Source organism: Ailuropoda melanoleuca, chromosome 1 (genome assembly GCF_002007445.2).
Source record: "Ailuropoda melanoleuca isolate Jingjing chromosome 1, ASM200744v2, whole genome shotgun sequence".
NCBI classification, from domain to species: Eukaryota; Metazoa; Chordata; class Mammalia; order Carnivora; family Ursidae; genus Ailuropoda; species Ailuropoda melanoleuca.
This window is the reverse complement of record NC_048218.1, coordinates 198206870-198226620: the sequence shown is the minus strand read 5'-3', so window position 1 is coordinate 198226620 and position 19751 is coordinate 198206870. Positions and strand designations below refer to the sequence as shown.

Sequence of the window (19751 nt, the reverse complement as noted above, 5' to 3'; positions counted from 1 at the left end):
TTGATTTTTTTTTTGACAAATTTTATAGTTCACTAGTCTTTCATCTGTATCTAGTCTGCTGTTAAATCCGTCAATTGAATTATTTTTTCAGTTCTAGAATTTTTATTGGGTTCAAGTCTGCTGCGTCATTTTTTAATAGTTTCTGGTTCCCTGATAAAATTTCTAAGCCTGGCTATTCTTTGACCCTAGTGAACATAATTGTTTTGCAATCCAGGTTTACTAAATCCAATTATCTGAAGTTTTTTGTAGTTTTGTTTCTGTTGTCTGTTGCTTCTGCTAGTTTTCAGTTATGGAGTCTTGTTTTCTTGTGTGTCTGGTTATCTTTATATGTTGAAATGTATTTGAAAAAATACATACAGAAATAATATATGTCTAAGTAGGATATAATGCTATCTTCCTCCAGAGATTTTAATTTTTGTCTAACAGGAAACGGAAGACCTTACTAGTCAAGGACCACCATAAGGTTCAAGGCCTCAATTCCTCTTGACCACCAAAATGACAAAAATCTGGACTGAAATCCTGGCAAGGACTTTTTATTTACAGCTCATCTTGAGGGTGAACTTCAGGGTTCTAGACTCAAGTGGATGCAGACTTTTTATAGAGTGCCTACCTTGGTGGGCCCTACGATTTGCATTTTGCACTCCTAACCCTACAAACCCACCAAAAGTGTAGCTCAGTTTCAATACAAAGCTATTACTACACAACTGGCAAGTGCCCTGAAGCCTATACATACGTGCCTTTATGTGCTACATTTACAAGGGATAAGCAAGTGGTTCAGGGAAAACATACAAGACATAAGAGGTCTGGACTAGAGTATTAGAGAGATCCAGGGGATTCTAAGGAGGTAGAATCTAATTAATTCAGTGATAATTTAATTGAGGGTATGATGGAGGTAGCAGTCAAGAATGACTCTGTTTTCTGGTTTGAGCAAAGGAGTACAAGTGTCAATACCAGAGGAGATTTATAGGGGGAGATGAGGAGTCCATTTTGGATGCTTTGAATTTGAGATGCCTTTGAATCATCTAAGTGGTTGTGTCTCTGAAGCAGCTGGACAGAGGTCTACAGGAGGGCTTGGACTGGAGTTAGCCTGTTGCTAACTGAAGCCTGGGACGTAGAGGTGATCTCACCCAGGGAAAGCATATCAAGTGTGAGGTAACGACCTAGATTTGAACCTAAAGAATGTCAACATATTAGGGATATGCAGGAGAGTAAACTGAAGACAAATGACTAGAGCAAGAGAAGAAAACAAGGATGTGATGTCATCAAAGTCAAGAAAAGAATGGACAGTAGGGTCAAACACCTCCTAGAGGGGCACCTGACTGGCTCAGTAAGTAGAGCATCAGATACTTGATGTCGGGGTCATGAGTTCAAGACCTACACTGGGGGTAGAGTTTACTTAAAAAAAAAAAAAAAGTGCTCCCTAGAGATCAAGCAAGGTAAAGAATGATCCACTGAGTTTAGTGACCTGAAGGTCATTTGTAACCTTGCAAAGCAGTTCTGGTAGAGTGGAGGGGCAGAAACCAGACTATAGTGAATTGAGGATGATTGGGCAGTGAAAAATGCAGAAAATGATGCAACAACATGGATTATTAATCTCAACATCAGTATGGTGAGCAAAAGAAGCCTACTAAGAATGCATACTATAGGACTGCATTTGGATGAAATTCCTGAGCAGGCCAAACTAATTTATGCTGACAGCAAGCAGGTCTGGGACCTGCTGTGGGGAGGGGGGATTGACTACAGAGGGGCCCAGGGCAACTTTTGGGACTGCTGGAAATGATCTATAGCTTTAATGGGGTAGTTATTACACAGAAGTATGCATTTGTCATTATTCATTGACCTGCACACTTAAAATGGGTATATTTATTATACATAAATTATACCTCACTACAGCCTATTTCATGTTTTAAAATGTAGAAAATGAGGGGTGCCTGGCTGGCTCAGTCAGAGAAGCACTCGACTCTTGATCTCGGGGTTGTGAGTTCAAGCCCCATGTTGAGTGTAGAGATTACTTAAATTAAAAAAAAACCTAAAAATATTTTTAAAATGTAGAAAATGAGTATAATTCATAAATTCATTAAATAATTCATGAAGAGGTAGTAGCTATAAAGGCATTTGTGTAAGAGGTTGAGTATTTATTTTTAAGATTGATTTATTTATTCTGAGAGAGTAGGGGGATGGGCAGAGGGACAGAATCCTTAAGCAGACTCCGTGCTGAACACAAAGCCCAGTGTGGGATTCCATCTCATGATTCAGGAGACTGTGACCTGAGCTGAAACTAAGAGTCAGACACTTACCTGACTGAGCCACCCAGGCACCCCTATTTTTTTATTTAAAAGATTTATTCCACAGGGGCACCTGGGTGGCTCAATGGATTAAGCTTCTGCCTTCGGCTCAGGTCATGATCCTGGAGTCCCAGGACTGAGCCCCACGTCGGGCTCTGCGCTCAGCGGGAGCCTGCTTCTCCCTCTCCCTTTGCCCCTCCCATTCATTCTCTCCCTCTCTCAAATAAATAAATAAAATCTTAAAAAAAAAAAAAAAGATTACAGAGAGAGAACATGATGGGGAAGGGCAGAGGATGAAGGAGAGAGAAACTCAAGCAGACTCTGCTCTGAGCATGAGGGACCCAGGCACCCTGTGATTGTTTTTAGATGGAAGAGCCTTGAGCATGTTTAAATGCTACTATAATTGAGAGGAAGCAGTTAAAATCAAAGGAGAGAGGGTAAAACAGACAGCAAACGAAGGAATGTGATAAAGTATGTACCACATCAAAAACTAGTAGGGGCACCTGTGTAGTTCAGTTGGTTGGGCATCCGACTCTTGATTTTGGCTCAGGTCTCAGGCCCCATGTCCAGCTCCACTGGGTGTGAAGCCTGCTTGAGATTCTCTCTCTCCCACCTCCCCTTTCTCCCCGCTCATGTGTGCTCTCTTAAATGGATAGATTAAAAAAAAAAAAAAAAAAAAAAGACTATAGTAAGTTAACACAGTGCCAAAACCTCAGTTCTCAGAACTTCCCAGTATAAAAAGTTTATCTTTAATAGTTTATGTTCCAAAATCATTTCCTTCTACATCTAAAACTGAGTTCAGCTAAATTCTTCTGGTGAGTCCATTAGTTAAGAGCCACAGGTTTGAATATATATGAATAGAAATGGTCTGAGCAAATTATTTCAACTGTGAAAAAAACAAAAAACCTGTCTATAATCCAGAAGACAAGTGGCAATAGGGTTTAAGAGAAGGGTTCATGATAAAAGAATGAGAGTATGGTAAAATGATTAAAACAATAAGATTTTCTTTTTGTCAGGCATTCATTATTTACTGTGCAAGTATTTTATGTATTTATTACAGTCACCTTGCTGGCATTCCCATTTTACAGAAGAGGGAATAAGCTCAGGTCAACTAACCTGCCCAAGATAACACAGCTGGTAAATTATAAAAGTGGATTAAAATCTAGGTCTCTATCACTTCAAACCCATAATAAATATCTTACTCTAGTTAGGCAATTCTTCCTCAGATCTTTCTTATATATACAATATTGTAACAACAAAGGAAATCAAAACATTAACCTACCCTAATCCTTTTGCTTTCTTCATTTTACCAAAGTAAAACATCTTCAGATAATAATGCCCATGAAATAAAGCAAGGGAAAAAATGTTAAGTACTTCTATTTCTTTGATACATTAATTGAATAAATGCTTGTTTGGCCTCTTAATACTATTGTTTCCATGTTACTCTCTTAGATGGTGTTTTGAACTGCTTTATGAATAGACCCTTTTGGTTTGCAGGCCTCCTCGTGAGTAGTACTCACTGAGCCACGTATTCAAAATATTGAATAATGCTATGTATAAAGTCACTGTGGAAGGTGCTTTGGAGACTACCAAGATGAATGAGACATGGTCCTTACTCTTCGGGAGCTTGCAGTCCAGGGAAAAAGAAGCTGTAAGACATGCCTACGAGAAACTTAGCTAGACCACAAAGTGGGCACAGATATTTGCTGGTAGTTCACAGAAAGAATAATTTCTCTTTGAGGATGTTAGAAGCAAAGAGACCACTGAGGAGAGTAGTTCAATAGTTCAACCAAAAGATTATCAGTGCTTGAACTAGAAGAGAGGCAATGAAGACTGAGAGGGGGAAAAGGATATTAGACCCATTGCAGAAGCAGAAATTGCTGATTAGATATGCAGAGTAAGGAGAGACAGGAATACAGAATGAAGTCAAAGTTTACTTGGTCAGCCAAGTGCTTAGTGGAGCCTTTCACGCTGATAGACAATTCAAGAGGAAGAACAATTTGAGATTAGAAGGCAGAAGTCAGTACGCTCATTCCACCTCCCCCACCCTCTCCCTGGACTTTCTCCCTGCGGCCTGCAGTTGAGTGGGGGCCATAGTCCTATACCTAAGGGTCGATTCTGTCACCCTGTGGAGATAACAGCCCGCAAATGGTGCTAGCCCCTTGGAGCTTCACAACTTGCTGACTGTAATTCACCTACATCTTTCTATACCCCTCATTAACTCTCCTCAGTAACCCTATTTGTTACTGCTTTCTTTTGGGACCTCAAACACAACATATTTGTGTATTTTTAAATAAAGTGTATGTGTATATATAAAAAATCGTATGCTTGTATATAGGAAATAGCTGGAAAGACCCACACCAAACTGTTAGCAAGTTACCACCTGGTAATGGGGATGTAATAGGGGAGGGACAAGGGTAAAGAAAAAAAGACACCTTTTATTTTATATTCTGTATCATCTGAGTTACTTAAAACAGTAAGTTTGTATACTTTTAAAATAAAAATAAGAGTTCTAGAAGTAGATCAAGAGCATCCATCAGCCTAATACAAGAAGTTCAGTAAAAGCAATGAAAGGATGAAACCTCCCTAAGAAACATTCAGTCAATAAAATTACAGAGAAAAACCCTAAACTTAAACAAAAATTTAATGATAAATACATATTGAAAGAAATGATTAAATTCTTGTATGATGGCAGCATCCAAGGACTCTCTCCACTCTCATGGCTCCCAGCCCTTCCCTCCAGGCTGCTGGGGTAACTTGAGACCTACTAAGCCAGCAGACTCCTCCACTGAGCGCTCACCCTTGCCATGAAATTCCTGATGAAGGGCCACGTGTTCTCGAATGCTGCGTAGGAGGCAGAGATAGGTGGCAGCTTGGAAATGAAGCTCATGTCGGGCTCTGCACAGCTTCTCGCTGGTAACCTAGAAAGTAGCAAGGTCACATACTTTATTAGCAGCCCAGCTCAGATACAGGGCCACAGAGATTTCATAAACCTTCTCTAGAATGAAAGTAAACTGCACAGAGGAAATATAAACAGGTATATGTGTATACGAGTTACGTATGTAGAGGCACCCTGTAGTAGTTGACTGGGAAAGCTGATCTCCAATTAATTGAAGAGGAATTTTACAAGGAGTATCACTGAAGAGTTTCATTGAGTGTCCTCAGATTTTAATACCAAAAAAGTCATTTCAACTCCCTTGTCTGGCAGATGTTTTACAAATGAGGGAACTATAAAGCCCAGAGAGGCTTCAGTGGTTGGTTACTGGCAGAGATGGGGAACTAGAATCATTACGGTCGCCTGAGGAATAAAATACAGAACTTTCTCGCCTTCAGACAAATGAAAGTTTGCTTTTTATATCTGAGTTTGGTTAATGTGGTATAGGTCTTTCATTTCAATGGAAAGTTTTGTCTGAAAAAGAATAGCTTTGTCCTCAATAGTAACAAAATGAAGGTTCTATATATAAAAGTAATATGCACATATTCATATTACTTAATTATACTTGCTTTCAATGTACTTCTCTGAAAAATCCAGATTCTGATGAAGCTGGAAACTACATCCATTCAGAAGTCCCAATGACTCCAAACCTTGTTTTCTCTTCATCATAATTTCCAGATTTAGCACACTGTCCTTTACTTGACTAGTTTTGTGTTCTGAGGTTGTGAGCAGACAGCAGGAAAGGTGAAACAGAGATGTGTGCATGACTTCAAGTGACTTGAGCCCTGTGTGTATCTAACTGCGCATTAATCTCTGGACACCACTGCCTATGCAAACCCCTTTCTTTCATCTTTGTTTGAATATGTAGGGTTAGAGTATGAAAACTAGAAAGTGTGGTTTAAGATCTGCAGATCACACACACACACAAAGATGTGCAGATCACATATGTGAAAATGGCACTCATAAGCTGCTCAAAAAAAGAATTCATCTGCTTTAATCATTTAACTTTTATAATTAAAAATTTATGAGCAACCAACACCAATGTCAAACATCAACAAATGGTACTATCCATGTCTATTATATAAGCCCAAATTGATAGGATTTGAAACAGGAATTCTACATTAGGGTAGGACAGGAGAATAGGGATCTTGATTCAGCTGAACCTGAAGCATGAGTCAGGAAAGAAGGGTCAACAATATATCCGGTAAATGAGTAACAAGAGACCAAAAGAGATCAAATGAAAAAGAAAACTTGGGGCGCCCAGGTGGCTCAGCTGGTTAAGCATCCGACTCTTGGTTTCGGCTCAGGTCATGATCTCACAGTCCTGGGATAGAGTGCCGCTCTGCTAGGAGTTGTGTCTCTCCCTCTCCCTCTGCCCCTCCTACTCATGCCATCTCTATCTCTCTCTCAACTAAATAAATCTTAAAAAAAAAAAAATAGTAAAAGAAAACTGTATTTTCTTTAAGGAGAAAGCAGAGGTTCCTCCCTAAATGAACCCCCTCAGTTTAAGAAAAGATAAAGAAAATGGGCATAGATGGTTATTGAGTTAGCGCTGAGCCAGCAGAAAGAGAAAGCATCTCCCTGTAGCCTCATTTGCATTCCACAGAATAGTGTTTCTGGAATTTGTAGCATGAATTTCAAATGTATTTCCCAGGAATTTGAGAGCCATTACCAAGCCTCTCTCAAGGGCAATAATGTTGCCTCCATAAGGTACAACTATAATCATGTCACCTTAAAAATCCTAGCATGAAGGTGCCTGGGTGGCTCAGTCATTAATCGTCTGCTTCAGCTCAGGTCATGATCCCAGGCTCCTGGGATCAAGTCCTGCATCGGTCTCCCTGCTCCATGGGGGGAATCTGCTTCTCCCCGTCCCTCTGCCCCTCCCCTATGCACACTCTCTCTCTCTCTCAAATAAATAAACTCTTTCAAAAAAGAATCTTAGCATGGCCCTCCATTACATTTACTACGAAGTTAAAATTCTGCCTACCACATCATCTACTTCACCTATCACACCCTAAGTTTTAACTATTCTCAACTGTCTGTTGTCACCTCTGGGCTTTCGTGGTGCAGCTTCTTTACCTGGACCTCATTTTCCCTAACCCCCATTTGCTTGCTAACCCCAATTTTTATTTAACGTCCCTGCTTGGTGACTTTCCTCCTGAAATCCCACTACTTCTTTATACGAGGACCTCCTGTTGTTGCTGTATGGTTCCTCAGCTGGACTGCAAGCTTCTTAAAAGACAGGACTCATGTGCATCTTATTCATAATTTTAGTCAAGTCCCTAAAAGTCCCTAACATTTTGGCCTTTCAAATTTTTTTGAATTTTAGAGGCGACTAGGTGGTTCAGTCAGATAGGCGTTAGACTCTTGGTTTCAGCTCAGGTCATGATCTCAGGGTCCTGGGATTGAGCCCTCTGGTGGTTCCACACTTAGCGTGGAGCCCGCTTGGGAGTCTCGCTCTCTCCCTCTTCCTTTGCCCCTTACCTGCTCTCTCTCTCAAATAAATAAATCTAAGAAAAAAGAAAATTTTGAATTTTAGCCCCACGTTGGGCATAGTTTACTCAATAATATATATACATATATATACATATAAATTTAAAATTTTTGAATTTTAGTTCTAAAATATTGCGCTGTAACTTCCATGGCTCAAAGATTCAGTAAGATGCTGGTTCTTCTTTTTCCCACATTGCTCAAAAGACAGTAAGCTTCCTACCCTACAGCCCAAAGTGACTCTCCAACGAATATTTCAGAGATTGCTTTCAACTTCCTTGGAAGCCCCATCAGGAACTCCAAAGGCAACAATTAAATGGAAGATCCCTATTGGGAACCTAGGTTCTAGCTATTCCTATACAGGTCATTGCACAGGTCATTTTCACTGAGCCTCAGTTGCTCCACTTGAAAAATAAAACAGCTTCCACCTGCTCTTGCCTAAGGGGAATATGGAGTGTGGATTTCACAAAGGAATTTCCCAAGAATGGCTTCCCATATGTTCAAATTTATCTGCTACATAAGGAAAGAATATATCTGGTCAGATATCACGTTAATGTTGTGACAGCACAATCTCATTACAGGTTTCTAGTTCAGCTCTACAATACACAATTTCCTTAAATGGGGTATGAGCTACAACATAAATAAAAGTAAAACACAGTTCCTGCCAAGTTCTTAATATTCCTCGTCTTATTACAGTTCTCTTTTCTGCCTCAAAAACTGGTTTTCAGAGTAACTACTAGAGGAAGGGCGAGGAGAATGGTGATAGATGCTGCAGCTAGTAACCCTACACTCTCCATCGAGTCCATCTCTTATTTTCCCCCATCTCCTCGACATCACTCTTATCTTTCTCCTCCGCACCGCAAAAGACCAGCCAATGAAATCCTCGGGACGTCTCCATCCCAGGGCGACTTTGCTGTCCTGCTGGTCCTTGGTTAGTTCCTGGGCTTGGGCCACAGACCAGGGCCTAGGGTCTGGATTTGTTTGGCCAGAACATGGGAGGATCAGTTACAGAAATGCAGGCGCTACGGCCCAACGCTCCCTACCCCTGCCCAAGACCCCCTCCCCTCCCCTCCCCTCCGCCCCCCACGGTGGAAGAGACACTGGAGCACCGGACTCGGGCTTCCGTACCCGATGTGCACGGAAAGCCTTCACGAGGTACCGATAGGCCGCGGTGTCGCGATAGGGTCGGCCCGTGGCCTCGTTCATGTAGCGCAATTCCCGCAGAAGGCCTCGTAAAGTGCGCGCCGGGGACCCTAGGGCCGCCATTTTCCCGTCCTCGAAGCGTTGTGCCCAATGGCGCCCTACGCCACTCTTAACTCCCTGCCCCCTCCCCCGCCTAGCAGCTAAATGGTACGGTCGCACCCAGACTGCCGGATCCCCCCCGCCCATCGAACGCAGAGTAGTTGAATATCTCACTTCCCTTCTCCGCGGGGCCTTACTAATCAAACGCCGAATGGCGCCCTAAGGAGTTAAGAGAGAAGCAAACGAAAGCCGAGTGTAACTAACTCACCAGGTCTTTAAAGTCTGAGGAAAGGCTGGGCTAGGGGAAAGGTTCTCTGGTGACTGCGTCATTTAAAACGTCATTAGCTGGCCGCTGAGTCTCGAGAATAAGTACGCCTGGTGGGAGTGGGTGTCGATTTGAAACAGGAAATGAAAGATACGTTTTGGTATCTAGAGGGGATAGCAAAATTCAAAGTGCTGATTTCCCAGAAATCTTACGGCACTGTTCGACTCAGGAGGTGGAAATGGCGTATTCTTATTCTCTCAAACTGTAGCCCACCACCTAGAAAACCACACATATACTTACCATTTTTAAAAAGTAAAATTTTGTTAGCGTATTTCGGTGTAGTTCTTTAAGACCGGCAAAAGTCATTTTCAGTGGGAAAAAAAAAGTTAACCATCACCCCAGATGGGACTCGAACCCACAATCCCTGGCTTAGGAGGCCAATGCCTTATCCATTAGGCCACTGGGGCTGCTGTAAGCGAGGCGCTCCAGCAACGTATTCAATTTTTTTCCCTCTTTGACACGTCATTGCCATTTACACTCCCTTTTAACCTATCCTGAGACATCACGCCTAGTACCAATATGAGGAGTGAGGCATGCTGGGAGTTGTAGTTCAGAGAACAAGAGTCCGCGTTCCAGCTTCAAAGGCTTTACCCTCGAAACAGCACCGATGCGCCGGACGAAGAACGGGCGCGCGCACGGTTTTGCGTACGCGTTTGCCTGCCTGGTAGCCCCCCGCGCCTGCGCAAAAGTGAGCATGCGATGTCGCGGAGCGGAGCGCGCTGGGTACACTGGCCGAATCTCGCAGACTCGCCCTCTGAGCTTCTGCAGCGTCGACTTTTTACCGGAAATAGCCGGCCCCTTCCGGTGTTGCGGCTTCCCGGATTTAGGTTGCCTCCAGCTGGTGGTGTCTGCATCGGTCACTTTCTGTTTCCGGTTGAAGCCCTGAGGCCATTTCCGCAGAGCCATTGGCGAGTTAGGGTCGTGTCCGTTATGTTCTGAATTGGTGGGTCGGAGATAAACGTGAGATAGCGGGAATTTATTAATTCGCTAGGAATTAGGTAATTAGAAATAATTGGAAGGTGTTTTTCTGGTTCTGTTCCTAATTGTGCAACTTGAACAAGTCACTTCTGAGTATCAGCGACCTTAAGTCCTCGTTTAAAATCTCGCGGTGGCTCCCCCTTGCCCCTGTGACTCCTGGACCCTTGCCTGGATCGTAACCGTCATCTTTCTCTCTTCGTTTATTCACACCCTCTGCGGCAGGTGTCCCGACTTCTCTCATTGTCTTCTCCACTCCTCTGTTCTTCCTTCCGCCTGAGGTTTAACCATTTTGCGTTAATATTCCTATTTACCGTTTGGGCTTCCATTTGGAAAGTCTAAGTCAGACACTGCTCTAGGTCTTTGTGGGCAATATGGTAAAGTTGAAATGATTCATTTCACCTCTGAGCACTAATCTCTAGATTACATGTTAATCTTACCTTTTACAAGTAGGTTACCTGTGTCTCCATTCCGTCATCTTCCCCATGAGCCAGGGTACAACTGCTCAGCCTTCTGAAGTCCCACTTTTTTTTTCCCTTTTGAAAGATTTTATTCATTCATTTGAGAGAGAGTGTGGAGGGAAGGGGCAGAGGAAGAGGGAGAAGCAGGCTCTCCGCTGTGCATGGAGCCCAATGGGGGCTCAGCTAGATGGGGGGCTGGATCCCAGGACCCTGAGAGCCTGACCCAAGCCAAAGGCAGATGCTCAGCTGACTGAGCCACCCAGGCACCCCTGAATTCCCATTTATACAGCTCCCTCCTCCTAGGTCCCTGTCAGGGTCCACCAGCTCTAGCTGTGGCCAACTTGGAGGTAACGGTTCATAGTCTGGGTGGAATCCTGACACCCAAAATCAACATTAGAGGAAACCAGACTAGAATGACTTAATGTGAATAAATTGATCTCTCCCTGTGACATTCATAAAAGATGTATCAACTTATAATTCACAAGTATCTGATTTTAAAAGACATGTTCTGCAGTACGGATTGGGGAGAATGTTATCAGTTATTCTCTTCTTAATATTTTTAATGAGAAAACCACAGGCTGAAAATGGCCTCACTTACGTTAAGGCCCCAAGTCAGTAAACCAAGAATTAACACCTAACCTGACCGCAGTTATAAGCCCCCAGAAATGGAACCTATAACCAGTCAGTATGGAAATTTCCTGGTCAGCACTAGGAAATTGACCGATAGACTCCTTCTCTTCCCCTTAGGAAGGCGGCATTACTTAAAACAATGGATTCTTAGCTAATAATTTCCTTTTTTCAACCATTTCTATCTTTAAAAAGCCTTTCCTTTTTTTGTAGCCCTTTGGAGCTCCCCTATACTTGCTGGATGGGATGCTACCTGATTCATGACTTGATTAATAAAGCCAATTAGATCTTTCAAATTTAGTCAGCTGAATTTTTGTTATTTAACAATATAAATTTGTTTAAGTAGCTTTCTAAGATGTAGCAAATTTAAGCCAGCTCTGAGGAAGTGGGAGAATTTATTGGAAATAGCTCTTTGATAACTTGATACATTGTGGTACAGAGTAATAAATAATTCTGAATTCCTTTTTACTGAATGGCCAAGACACTTTTTTCTTCTGCTCTAAGCCATTCTTACACTAAGAAAGAGTAAATAAGCACAAAATGGTAGCTATGTGTAGCCAATAGCCTCCAAAGACGGCCTTTTAGCAGACTTCTCTTTTTATACATACACATGTTGCTCTTTACATCAGAGGTGAAGCTCATTTCCCCTCCCACCCACCCTTCCCCCTCTTGAATCTGAGCTGACCTTGTGACTAGCTTTGACCAATAGAATACAGCAGAAGTGACATTCTAGGCCGTTTAAGACCAGGCCTTAAAACTGGCAACTTTCACTTCCTGTGTTTTATCTAGCCACCCTGCTGTGAAATCCCTGAGGCCTACGGAGGAGTACTGAGATGGCCCCAAGTGAGCTCTTCACTGACAGCTCCAATTGCCAACCTTGTGAGTAAACCATCTTGAATGTCCCAATCCAGTGGCACTTCCAGGTGACCAGTCTGCCAACATCAGATGGAGCAGAGAATTGCCCAGCTAAACCCAGTTAATGCAAAGAATCATTAAAGATGATAAAGTGGCTATTGTTTGGGAATAATTCCACTAACTTTTGGAATTACTCTGCAACAACAAAACAGCAAATCAGTCTGAAAAATTTCATAGAGACAATTTAACCAAATTTCTCAATTTTGGAGCTTTAGAAAATCTTTAGTTTCCTAGTTGCAGGGCTACAAACACTACAGGAGAGACCAGGCAGGTGATACAAGAGTAAATCCAGCCGGGTGGGTTCCTACCTCCTGCAAAGGAGCTAGACACTTTTCGGCTCAATCTCATTGTTGCAAAGTAGGAATGTGGTCCCAGTGTTGCCAGAGCTGCTGACTTTTCAATAATTGTAAATCCAGCATTTTTATGAAATGCCCTAACTTTTAAATGTTAGCAATCAAGTTAAAAACAATTTATCAAACAAAACCCTTCTGTTGGCCTAGGATTGCAAGAGTGTGAATGATGATGTCCCAGAGCACTTTACAGGCAATATCTCACTTGACCTTCACCACAATTCTATGAGGTAGTACTTTGATTTCACCCACTTACAAATGTGGGAGCAATCTCAGAATAGTTTCATGGTTTAGTCAACATGATTAATTGGTCTGTGGAAAGCTGGGATTTGGCTCCAGGCAATCTGACTCCAAAGCATATTTTTAAAAATATTTTTTTAAGTTATAGCAGAAAATGGATCCTTATCAAAAAGATGCTGGGTAATTTTCAGAGTTTTCTGGTAAGGCCAGAGACCAGACTTAGAAGCTACACAGAAGAAGGTCTCACCCAGAATCCCATTCCAGTTCCGATCCAGTGAAAACACCACCAGGCACGAGTGCTAACAGTTTGCAAGGTCCACACAATGCCAGCAGACAGGAACTGGGTGCCAGCACACCAGGGCTGCTGCTCCAGGAAACTGGCTATAGCCAGTGGTTTTTCTGCTTTTACTTGGGCCACAATGGATTACATCTTTACCTAGAGCCACATTCTGGGGTGAGGACTTCTCATTAGCATGGCCTGGGTCATGTTCCTGTGTTTTGGTCAAGGGTGGCTCAAAAGCAACTATTTGATCACCCAGTGAATTTTTATTGAACATCTCCCATGAGTCAAGCACTCTTCTAGATGCTAGGGAAGCAAAAGCAAGCAGAATATGTAAAACTATACTCACGAAGTTTCCATTCTACAAAGACGGACAATAATCAAATCAAACATCAAATTTATCAACTGGTGGTGAGTGCTATGGAGAAAAGTAAAGCTGAGGGCAGCGGATTGCAACATGCTGCTTAGTAATGCGTTTGGGGATGTCCTTACTGATTTGGTGACATTTGAGCAGAGACTCAACTGATGTGAGGGATCCAGCATCTTGAGCATGTGTGTGTGCCCGTGTCAGGGTGGGACAGTGCCTGTACTTTTAAGTAGAGAGACCCAGCCTCCATTCCCCAACCATTGTGAGGCCACCATTCTGTCCTTCAGGCTCTGTGAGGGAAGAGGAGTAGTTCTGGGACAAGTTTTCTATGCCCAGTGAAACTGTGGGAACAGACCCAGAGGCTTCAGTCTTAACTCTGCAACTACAGCAGTGACTTGGCTACCTGGCCAGTCCTATGGGAACCTGGGGGAATTTTTGGTGGGAAAGAGCCAGGACTAGTGAAAGAGGGAGTATCTGAGAGAATATACATGTGTAGGCACTTGTTTCCATCAGTTGTGATACTGTAGATGTGTGTCTGAGAGCAGTGATTTCTCATTTTTTAATGAGGGTAATTTTATTATTTACTTATTTACACTCTACACCCAACCTGGGGCTTGAACTCAGTGACTGAGCCAGCCAGGTCAAAAAATCTAAACTTTTTTGATCGTGTATCCACCACAGTAAAAATCTTGTGCCTCCCCTGTGTTTCTATTTATTTATTTATTTATTTTTTTAAAGATTTTATTTATTTATTTGACAGAGACAGAGACAGCCAGCGAGAGAGGGAACACAAGCAGGGGGAGTGGGAGAGGAAGAAGCAGGCTCATAGCGGAGGAGCCTGATGTGGGGGCTCGATCCCATAACGCCGGGATCACGCCCTGAGCCAAAGGCAGACGCTTAACCGCTGTGCCACCCAGGCGCCCCTCTATTTATTTTTAAACTATATATGTGTACTACTGAATCAATGTAGTGCATACATTAAAAATATGCACAAAATAGAATTAAAAGGGTGTTTTTAAAAATGAAATATACAATATTTGGAAAATATTTTTATTTAGTAATGGTAAAAAAAAGTCCTAATTTCTCTCAGTAAAGAAAGATTATTGTTTATTTTATTGAAAACAATGTAATTCCATATGTTTCAGTATTTTGAAAATGTTGGTTTAACACATTATTTTGGGCAACAGAATCACATAGTGATAAATATTTCTAAAGGCCGATTTTCAAATTTCTCTCGTCATAGCATGAATTTCTTTTACAAAGGCAGTTAATGCCTCATTTGTAGCTTTAAAAAATTACTTTTAACTTAAACGGACCCATTAAGCATGTTCATTTCTTTCACAATACCAGCTAGGTAGGCACTGTGACCATCAGGGGTCAGTCAGCAAAAGAGAACCCACTGCAGGTGTTCCAAGCAAACAGGGCATTGAGATGCTTCAGGCACGTTTAGAAGGACTGCAGGAGTTTAGGGAAGTTGCCAGAAATGTTCAGCAGTTCTAAGCAGTTACTAGGAGGTTGGGGCTGTCACCCAGGTCAGAAAAATCCAGGGAACCCCACTGCTGATCAGAGCTGCGCCGAGTACCAAAGTGGGGGCTCACAGATCACCTAGAGGCTAAGGAAGAACTTGAAGTCTACTGTGACCTACCCATTTTGCTAGGTGCTGCCAGAGAAAAAAATACCACTTTGTCCTCCCACCTACAAAATCTCACATGCATACACTGGCAGAAAGGCAGAGGAGTTTGGGAGCTGTAGTTTCCATAATTCCGGTCCCCGTAACAGGGAGAGAGAGTAGCCCCGTCAGCCATGGGAATGGATGCTGGCTAACAGAAAACAGACTGTGGACCTCACAGCAGCATCCTCCTGACAGCCTCTCATCATCCCAGAACAGGAGAGCAATTAAGAAACACTTGCCTCTTTTGTAAAAGAAGAACAGCAATTAATTTTTAAGTTTGACAACTCTTGTAAATACTTTCCAACACGATAATCACTCAGTCTCCTGGCGGTCTATAGGATTTTCATGGCTACTTTGCATTACATAGTAGTTTCTTCTAATGAAAGGTATTACTTGTAATTATATTAATGTAACCAGTAACATCCTGTAGCATATAAACTACAGTACATGATAATATTCAGAAGTAAATGTGACTTAACAAGCAGGCTGACATGCTAGGTTCAGGCAGAAGGCGGCACTTGATTCCTCTCCCCACCGAGGCTCAAGAACCTCCTGGCTGAATTCTTCCTCTCCAGCATGAGACTGTGGGTGGTTCACACAGCTATTCCAAGAGATAACAGGACGATTAGCCTTTTTTCTTTGGTTTTAAAAAAGTCCAGTCCATATAACATTAAAACTTCAAACTTCACCCCAGTAGAACTCCCTGTTGTTGGCTGAGACTGCCGTAGGCTGAAAAATGAGCAGGGAGAGGTGGAGGACACGGCCAACCTCTCCGGCTGCCTGATCTGTTCTTCGCTCCTCAGATGCAGCCTGTTTGTGGAACACGCTAGACCTGTCAGGTATAGAGAGAAAGCGACTTTATGTTCTCAGAGTGCCCCTACAAACCTGCCCTGCTGCTTTGTTTTTCCTTCTGCTTCGATGAAAGTGCTGGCTTTTCCAGTCTCTGTAAAGTAACAAACAGGTTGAAGAGTTCTCCTCCTTCTCATCATTTCAGAAATAGTCTCTTTTCCTGGGTGTTGACAAGTGTCATCCGGTCATTTATTGAAACTTCACATGTCAGCTACTTTCAAACTTCTCCCCTTCCCCAGCCTGGCAGTCTGAGGGAGAAGGGGGGTCACGGTCAGCGTCATTCTGACCTCTCACACACTACCTCTTCCCAGTGGCTGCTGTTCTGGGCCTGTTCTCCTTCCTCGAATGGTAGACGTGTCACCTGGTGCTAGTGTCCTCTGGAAGGAGCAGATTCCAGGGTTGCTTTCCGGACACGTGCTTTCTCACGGGTTCTCCAGACTCTGTCCATCCCTGGGGACCTCTCGCCAGAAGTTCCCCTGCAGGCCACGCCTTCTCTGGTTCCTTAGGATTCCTACCCCAGCCTCCCCACCGCTGCTGGTGTCATCTCATCCCTCCAGGGGTTCCCTTCAGCTGGGTTCCTCCTTAAAATGACCACACCTCACTCCCTTTCTTGAGAACCATATCAGGCATGCAAGCCATTACAAATGCAGCCGTCTCTCCTCTTCTGTCTTCTCGAGGAGCTAGCCACCCGACAGTTTGAAGAGCTGTTCAGGTTTGAAGAGTTTAGGTTTTTAGGAGTGAGTCAGACACCGGTCGCCGTGTCCCTCAAACTCCACGGGATGTGTCAAGCTCTTCCAAGGGTCCTCTTGCAGTGCCCCCTCATTTGGCATGAGGCAAAGAGGAAGCACCCCCACCCTCTCCTTCTTGGGGAGACGGGAAACATCCAGCATACTGACAACTACTTCCAAAGAAATCCTCTCACATTCTCTTACATCGCCTGGGTTGGATGCCGAGCTAAGCCTTCCCAGTGTGGAGCTAATGCTTCCCAGGATCCGTCTCACGATCTCTTAGCATGGGCCGCACGGGTGATCTAGCTCCTCCTCCCTTTAGAGTGTGGACACACTTGGCGCCTATTGTTTTGTCCTCAGCCTTTGGGGTTTCTGGTGAAACTGACACAGAAAGAGTCCTATTTTAGTACATGAAATTACCATTGTCAACCCCTCCTCCTCATGGAACTCCTGTCCTTGCACCAGGACACAGGATGCACTGTGAGCGACACGCGGTAGTCTGACCTACGAACCGGACTGCGAATGGACAGTTAATATGGAATTCAGTAATAAATAGCATATACATTATAATTTTATATTAAATATTGATATGTACATATTATATATTTACATATGGATATCAACTATTTTATACAAAATATATATAGGACTTTTGTTTTTGACATTATGAAAGATAAGATGTGCAGAAAAGTCTCTCAATATAAAACACCGTAAGCACTGGGTGAGATTTTAACAAACACACAAAAAAACACTTCTTCAAAGCGTGACAGAGCTGACAGTAAGGAAGCTAGAATAACCAGAGGTGACAAAGGAGTTGGAATAGGAAAGTGAGCACTGACGGCAGCATTTGCCCTGAAGAGAGATCTATCATCCCTGGTGGCCTAGAGTCTGGATTTCAATTTGCTGTAGGTCATCAAAAGGAAGGAAGGCCTCATACTCACATGGGGGGAGGTCAGATCAAAAACTTACAAAACTGGGGCACCTGGGTAGCTCAGTCAGTTAAGCTTTTGACTCAGGTCATGATCCCAGGACACCACGTCAGAGTCCCTGCTCAGCGGGGAGCTTGCCCCTCCCCTGGCCCCTTCCCCTGCTCCTGCTCTCTCTCTCAAATAAATAAAATCTTTTTTTAAAAAAGAATTATTATTATTTTTTAAAGATTTTATTTATTTATTTATTTGACAGAGATAGAGACAGCCAGCGAGAGAGGGAACACAAGCAGGGGGAGTGGGAGAGGAAGAAGCAGGCTCATAGCGGAGGAGCCTGATGTGGGGCTCGATCCCATAACGCCAGGATCACGCCCTGAGCCGAAGGCAGACGCTTAACCGCTGTGCCACCCAGGCACCCCTAAAAAAGAATTATTAAAAAACTCTTACAAAATGATGGAACCCCCAAAATTGAACTCACTGGTGGGAATGAAAAAATTATCCCAGACCTCACTAAGAAGAGACTTTCCCGTTCTTGTTTTTCTTTTAAGAGTTCATTTTTTAAAATACACCCACCCAACATGGGGCTCAAACTCACAACCTTGAGATTGAGAGTCACATGCTCTACCGCCTGAGCCAGCCAGGAGCCCTGAGACCTTTCTGTTTTAATCTCAGCTCAGGGTGGGATAGCAGGGTGGAGAACCTTCTGTGAGAGTTCCTAACCACCAGCAATAACCAGTCACATGCATTTGTGGTTGAAATTCATCCTGCCTCTGAGGCCCTGAAATCCTTAAGCTAACATTTAGTTTGACGTTGTCCTGGGTTGGTAATGTTCCTAGGAGCGTGGAAAAAGTGAATTCAAATACTCTTTAGAGGGACATACTTTAAATGTAGATCTCAAAGAACACCCACAGCTGAAGTTACAAAGTGCAGAGATATATAATAAAAAATCACCGAACATACAGAAATAAGCCACTGTGAGCAAGTCGGCAGAAAACAATAACCACAAGGCTGGACCCACAGTTTGGGTCAAGTTCTGACTCTGGTGTCTGGGACTTGGCTCTGGGAAATGCCCTCTGAGGCTCCCAACCCAGTTCTGAAAAGCACATGCCAGGGCCCCACATTGGCCTCTCCCCTTAGGATACATCCCCAGCTAAGAAAGCTGTTCATAAACCCTGGAAAAAACAGGCTCACAAGTGAAAATAATCAGCTATTTGAGGAGTGGAGTCACACCAAAAGAGACAATAACTGGAACAAACTGTACTAGTCAAACCAGAAGAGAACAAGACAAATCAAGAACTTAAAATAAGCATAATAAAGATCCTTCCCGAGATAGGAGGACAATAATCACAAATAATCAGCTATAAAGAATCGAATGGAAGCACTGGGTACGATATATGTAATAGAGAATAAACCCCATAGATTGGATAAAAACAAGAATGGCTACATAGCTGAAAAATGAATAATGATCCAGATCAGCTCAAGGAATTTTCCCAGAAGGTACTGGAAAGAGATGGAGAATATGAAAGAATGAAAGAACATTTAAGAGATGATGATGATGATGATAATGTAAATATCTCTACAATATGTGTCCCAGAAAGAGAGAAAATGGATTTAGGAAAGAGAATATTTACAGAAATCATAAGAACTTGCAAAAATTAAAGATAAAAAAGATTCCAATACATAGGTCTCATGGAGCACCAAACAGAATAAATATAGCAAAACAAAACTCTGACACATTAGAGTGAAATTGAAGAACATCAAAGACAAAAACAAAATTCTAAAAGCTAGAGAGAAGGAGCAGATAGCTCACAAAAGAGTAAGAATTAGACTGACATTCGTTTTTTTAACAAACACTGGAGACAAGCAATCAAGTCATATTTTCTAATGATGAAGGAAAATAACTTAGAATATTATATCCAGCTAAATTGTTCTATAAACGTGAGGATGCAAAAATGGTAAGTTCAGACATGCAAGGCCTTAGAAAGGTCACAACACAAAGTCTCTTTGGAAACTGTCCTTGAGGAAGTACTTTTATACTTAAAATACTTAGCTATCTACTATAATTATACGAATATACTAAGTAC

At 42.7% G+C, this 19751-nt stretch overlaps 1 protein-coding gene, 1 long non-coding RNA gene and 1 other non-coding gene across 4 annotated transcripts in view; 1 reads left to right on the top strand and 2 right to left on the bottom strand.

Annotated features, from left to right (window-relative positions):
• Window positions 1-3291: 3291 nt before the first annotated feature.
• FMC1 (formation of mitochondrial complex V assembly factor 1 homolog) lies at window positions 3292-10215 on the bottom strand. Of its 2 annotated transcripts, XR_004618936.1 has the most exons (3): window positions 9869-10215; window positions 9221-9327; window positions 5073-5206 (listed from the first exon to the last, which is right to left on the bottom strand). XR_004618936.1 is itself a non-coding variant. In XM_011218279.3 (2 exons), exons 1-2 carry the CDS (start codon window positions 8974-8976, stop codon window positions 5003-5005), a joined length of 342 nt encoding a protein of 113 aa, XP_011216581.3. In that variant the 5' UTR covers window positions 8977-9075; the 3' UTR covers window positions 3292-5002. The 2 variants fall into 2 exon arrangements, 1 of the variants encoding a protein (XP_011216581.3); XM_011218279.3 differs by lacking the exons at window positions 9221-9327; window positions 9869-10215 and adding an exon at window positions 8839-9075 and having other exon boundaries at window positions 3292-5206.
• Window positions 9612-9684, bottom strand: TRNAR-CCU. The gene has a single exon. It is a non-coding gene; the product is annotated as a tRNA-Arg (tRNA).
• Window positions 10216-10236: 21 nt separating the features above from the next.
• The window catches only part of LOC117795112, a 37385-nt gene continuing 27870 nt past the window's right edge, over window positions 10237-19751 (top strand). The window contains exons 1-2 of the long non-coding RNA XR_004618938.1: window positions 10237-10533; window positions 12130-12219. This is a non-coding gene — a long non-coding RNA (uncharacterized LOC117795112). The remainder of the gene's footprint in view (window positions 10534-12129; window positions 12220-19751) is intronic.